Below are 5,669 nucleotides of genomic sequence, written 5' to 3' on the forward strand. Positions count from 1 at the left end.
CAACCCTCTTGGGAGACTTAATGAAGGAGCATGTTCTACAATTATCCTGGCAAACACCGCTCCCTCATACCTTTGAGGATATAAATTATTTGGAGAATTTGAGCACATCTTTCAGTGCATATCACTGCCACACAGTCACAGAAAAGCTTCCCTGGCTCATGACAAGAGGGCACAGAACTAGTTTTGGGCCATGCTAAAATTAGAGCTCATCTCCAATGGTCATGTATTTCTTTTACAAAAGCATGAAAAAATGCTGTTCTGTGGAGAATAATCCAAGTGCCAAACCGTTGGCAAGAAAGATGACGCTCTCGAGGTGATGTTGAGTTACCAACAGCCAATTTTAAAATATAAAGTTAATTCATGGTGCAAGACCCACCCTAAGCAGCTTCATCCTTAACAGTGAAAGATCCATGAGTCTTAACAGACAGAGGTATACGCTGAAACTCCATGTATAACATTACTTGCACCAGACTCTCTGTTGGTACCTCTACAAAACTGACACAGGTCTCCACAGAGAGTCAGAAAACCTAAAATCTTTAAACAAAAGACAAACATCCAAACTTGCCCTGAATGTAAACATGTAAGGATGAAGTCCTTCACCTCATATAGTTTGCAAGAAACACTCTTGGGTTCCCTCACCAGCTCAAAGTGCTGCCAGCATGGAAGCAATGAAGACTATTTCATTGACAGTCCTGCTTCCTTCCTAAAACACTGCCCATCACCTGTGAGAGTGTCAGCTTAAACAGTGGCTATCTGCATTGCCCTGCCTAGAGCACAGCCATCCTCTTTGTGCCGACAGGATTATCCACGTGGCTGAATGCTGAATCAGAGCAGGACAGTGGATCTGACTGCAAAATAACTTGGCAAAAACTCTGGTTACTTTACAAAAGCATGTTCCTCAAACTAAACTGCCATGCAGCTAAGCAAGCAGCTTCACCAGCAGGACAGGGACCTGCAGAAATGAGTGGCTGTTTATGCCATCTTAAACAGTGCTGTAGCTGGACGTCCAACTGCAGCAGAACTCACGATAGAGCTGAAAATAAAAAAATACCCACCCTTAAATAAGAGAGCCCTTTCCCCCCAAAACAACACAGTATGCCCCTGCTGATTACCTGTCTTCATGTGCTTGTTTAAACTTGTGATAAATTGATTGAGCTCACTTGAGAAGTAAGATTTTACATTGTTGCCAGACACCAAAAGAAAGAGGTGGAGAGTGGCCCTCAGAAGTATTTTACAACTATGCACCTCCCTCACACTCCCATGAGTCCTAAAATCTTACAAGGGAAATAAAAAGTCAGAAATGAGTCTCATTAAGCTGTAATTGTCATAATTAATGCTTGAATTCTTCTGCTGAAACATTCTTTAAAGTTCACCTTCTTCTACAGCCTCTTACTTTGTACTTTACGTGGAGAAGTTTTCAAAAAGGAGAACAAATAATTTAGAAAAACAAAACAGAAGAATACAATTTTAATGTGTCAAAACAGGCACTCAGCAGTACTAGAAAGTAGCTTTAACTTATTTAAAACCAAACCAAACCAAAAAAACAGACTCAGTTTTATACTGACAAGCTCTCTTTGAAAGTAAATTCTGGCACTTCTCCAAAGAGACTCACATTTGCTTTTGGTGTCCTTGTGCCTTCTTCACACTGCTTTAAACTGCACGCCTGCTTGCTGCCTGCCAAGGCTAACAGAGACAGGACACTTCCACCTACTCTTACAGTTCAGAGTTAATGTTATTATTTATGTGCTTGCAACAGGTCAGATGCCACAATTTTGGGTTTTGCAACAAAAAACGTTCTCACAAAAAGATGACTAGCTTCTGGATGTTCCACTCTATCAGATCACTCACAGCAGCTGTTACCAAGTATTTGAGAACAATTTAATTAAAAATATGAGAGAGACAGAGATAACAAACACCTATCACCCAACAAGCCAAGCTGAGATCATTCTGCCTCAGATGGTGTTTTAAAACTAGGAATGTAGGAAGGGTCTATTGAAGATATAGCAACTATGGATAAAAGTTGGAAGACAATATGATGCTTTGCACTGTTAGTAACGGCTGAAGAATTACTGCACATCACTGTACTTAGGTATCATGTCTAAACAACAAATGTCTTCAGTCAAACATCAGAAATGGATGGAACCAGCTGATGGTCAAACACACCTGCAATACCTTGTTTTCCTAAAATCATAGAAGTACCAGAGTACTGGGTTTTTTGTGCAAAACATTTGCACTTCTATTAACATAAACCGATGTGAGAAACAACAGGATTGGGCTAAGGTCATAAATTAGTCCCAACTAAGGTTTCGAAAGTTATTCATACACACTATTTTCTCTCACTAGCACACTTCAAGAGCTACTACTGCTACAAATGCCAGCATCTGTTTGGTAACACTGATACAGCAACATCTTCAAAGACAAATTTTGTGGAGGCAGTTTTCAGTTGCAAGCTTGCTCTGAACAGCCAGTATAAAATCTGAGCAAGAAAATGACCGTCTGCCCTTCAACTATTTCTACCGAGGCTGCTCTACTTTTGTACAGCCTCCATGGTTTTCTCAGCAGGCAAAGTAACAAACATATCATGAAGTCACAGGAGTGTAGCTTCTCTCACTCAGCTTGAGCATCCAAAACACTCGAAACAAAACCAGAAATCTCAGCCTGGCAATGGAGCAAGGGCCGTTAATGTTTAGTCAGGTGTGTTTGCTTTTGGAAATTTTATTTTACTGTTCATAAGATGCTATAACAACCAGAGATAGCTCTATCTTGTAAAGTCTTGCTCCCGTTTTGATTTAAAATAAAGAAATAAAAGGAAAAATTAAAGAAAAAGAGATCAGCTATTCATCTGGATGAACTTCCAAGAGAAGACCTAAGACTAAAAAGAAAGTGGTAACTCGCAGAACCGCATTAGTCCCACTTAAAAATCCTCCCACTTTCCCTGCCATTTTAGAGAGCAGGAACAATTAGAATCATAAGAATTATAGAATAATTTGGGTTGGAAAGGACCTTTCAAGGCCATCTAGTCCAACCCCCCTGCCATAAGCAGGGACATCTCCAACTAGAGCAGGTTGCTCAGAGGCCCATCCAACCTGACCTGGGATGTTTTCCAGGGATGGGGCATTGACCACCTCTCTGGGCAACCTGGGCCAGGGGTTCACCACCCTCATCATAAAACATTTCTTCCTTGTCCTGTCGCTATGGGCCCTGCTAAAAAGTCTGTCCCCATCTTTCTTCCAAGCCCCCTCTCAGCCCTGGCAGCTACAGTAAGGTCTCCCTGGAGCCTTCTCTGCTCCAGGCTGAGCCCCCACAGCTCTCCCAGCAGAGCTGTTCCAGCCCTCGGAGCATTGCTGGGGCCTCCTCTGGCCCCGCTCCAGCAGGTCCATGTCTCTCCTGTGCTAACAGAAGATAGTAAATGTGTTTTGGGGAAGCTGTCAGAGTTTGAAAAGTTAAAGTTCAAGACAGAAGTTTTCTACATGCTGATAGAATATATATATGGAAAAAAAAAGCATGTTTTCTCTCCTCACTAGAGAGGAGTACTCAGTAGAGTACAAGACACACAAAGGAAAGCACAGCATAGGGGCATACAACCCCATTCATCAGGTAGATGTTTCAGACTTTAACCAGTAACCTCAAAGCCTTGCAGCCTCCTGCAACCCCTCCCAACCTTCTCAGTCTGTCAACTGATGAGGCAGCCTATGTTGCTTAATTAGGCCCATGACATACAGGCCTGTATAAAACAGGAAATAAATAAAACAAAGCAGGTACTCAATCTAGCCCAAGGCACTTAAAGTTAGTGAATGAGCATTACCAATCAGATGATTGTACTTACATGGAACAGTTTCTCTGTCTTCGGAAATACTGCTATGATGTCATATAACCTTATATTTGCAGATGTTGATCTCTACAAAAGAGGAAACAATTACTACCCTGAATTCTGGCAGATGTCAAAGCTATGCACAATGATTGCAACCAAACTAATGAGAAGAAAATCCCTTTTTCACTTTCAAGTACTAAAACAAAACCAACAATCATCGCATTACATACTAGGTCTCCGCTGTGAGCCATACTGTGAAGTCATTCATTCTCATTTTGAGGCTTGTCCCACCCACCTAGTAAGGCACTTAGACATTTTGCTTCAATCATGTAGTACTAAAGCATAAACAGACACAAGGCTCGCTAAAGGTCTTCTAGTTTACGCACAGAAGTCCAGGAATCAAAGAAAAGAACCGAGGGATAGAACTGTTGTCCCACATTGACAAATGATCAACAGAAGCCATATGCAGTCTTGTAAGTCTGCATCTCTTCATGATCACATTATTTGCTGAAAATGTAATCTGACACATCACTGCTGAGTGTCCTATAAAATCCATGAAGTTCTCCCCATACAATTTCCAAAGTTTCATTCATTCATTGAGAAAAGGAAATAAAATTGGACAATTAATGTACTAAATATACTTGCCAAGAGATTGCAGTGGGAAGGATCAGAAACAACAAGTGTTAGCCGGGTTAAGACTCTAATTCTTTTAGATGTCCCCTACAAAAAAGAAATAACAGACAATGAACAAATAATGAATAGAGCCGACTCTAACGTGACTGTACCGTTCCTCCAGTGCTAGGAGTTTTTAACAATTGAGCAATGGACAAATTTCTCTTTTTTGATTACCATGTAATACACAAAATCAAATATACAAACACACCAAGGTAAAAAACATAACTGAGAATAATAATACATAGATAGAATATAACTAGACATACTTGCACAATAGGCAAAGATGGAAACAACTCTGAAGGAGACACTGGCTTGACAATTTCCTTAAAAGAGAACAAAATAAAGTTATTCAAAATGTCATGTATTAAGTTTATAGTGTAAACAACAGCTGTGTTCCAATCCTGAAAAGAAATTTGCCATGCTAACAAAACCATTTCCCAGGGACAATACACTGACCGTATTAAAAGTTAACTCCAGGGCAATTATACTGAATTAAAAAATGGGAATTCTGTCACAAATGCAGACATTTGTACTTGCGTCCAGATGTGCATTCTGCAGAAAAAGCTATTTGAGAACACGTAATAAGGCATGTAGGTAAAAAACACTAAGAACAAACAACCCCCACAAAAATTACCTGTTTCTTTTCTTTAAAATCGATGACATGATTAAGAGCAACTGCAGAATATCCCACTGAAAAAGTAAACACATAGGTTTAGCAAAAAAAAAGAAAAAAAAGAGTATTTTGTCCAGTAAACTAATGGAAACAAATCCAAGCATAAACCTGTTAAACACTCATCACTTAGATGTCTCAAAATTAATAATCACATGCATATTTAGCTTTCACTTTTTTTTCCTGAAGATTAATTCACCCAAAAAGTTCCTTAAAATAATAATAATTAAAAAATCTGTTTGCCTTTTAATACACCCCAGCCCTGACAACACTTACTTAATGTGAGAGCTTTGTGAGCATGAATACTTGCGGTGGGGGTCCCCAAAGACTTTGCCCTAGTTTGGTCGTGTTGATGACTTTCTTTAGGGAAAAAGGTTAAGAACATTCAGGGTACTTGTTAAAACAACGCAGAGCTGGGAGAGATACAGCTAGAAGAGAGGAATTCAAAATGATGCTGACAAAAATTGACGAAAAGGTCTCGTTCAGTGGGGACCAGAGGAAGATGGTAAGCTT

General features: G+C 39.9%; 1 protein-coding gene across 1 annotated transcript in view; it reads right to left on the minus strand.

Moving 5' to 3' along the window:
- Window positions 1-5,176, minus strand: part of RPP30 (ribonuclease P/MRP 30kDa subunit) — a gene marked incomplete at its 5' end in the record, with an annotated part of 17,210 nt that extends 12,034 nt beyond the window's left edge. Inside the window, 4 exons of the mRNA XM_010286251.1 lie at window positions 3,827-3,898; window positions 4,457-4,531; window positions 4,753-4,809; window positions 5,121-5,176. Coding sequence (XP_010284553.1) covers window positions 3,827-3,898; window positions 4,457-4,531; window positions 4,753-4,809; window positions 5,121-5,176 — 260 coding nt within the window. The remainder of the gene's footprint in view (window positions 1-3,826; window positions 3,899-4,456; window positions 4,532-4,752; window positions 4,810-5,120) is intronic.
- Between the last annotated feature and the right edge of the window lie 493 nt (window positions 5,177-5,669).

Source organism: Phaethon lepturus, unplaced genomic scaffold, assembly GCF_000687285.1.
Source record: "Phaethon lepturus isolate BGI_N335 unplaced genomic scaffold, ASM68728v1 scaffold56070, whole genome shotgun sequence".
Classification (NCBI taxonomy): Eukaryota; Metazoa; Chordata; class Aves; order Phaethontiformes; family Phaethontidae; genus Phaethon; species Phaethon lepturus.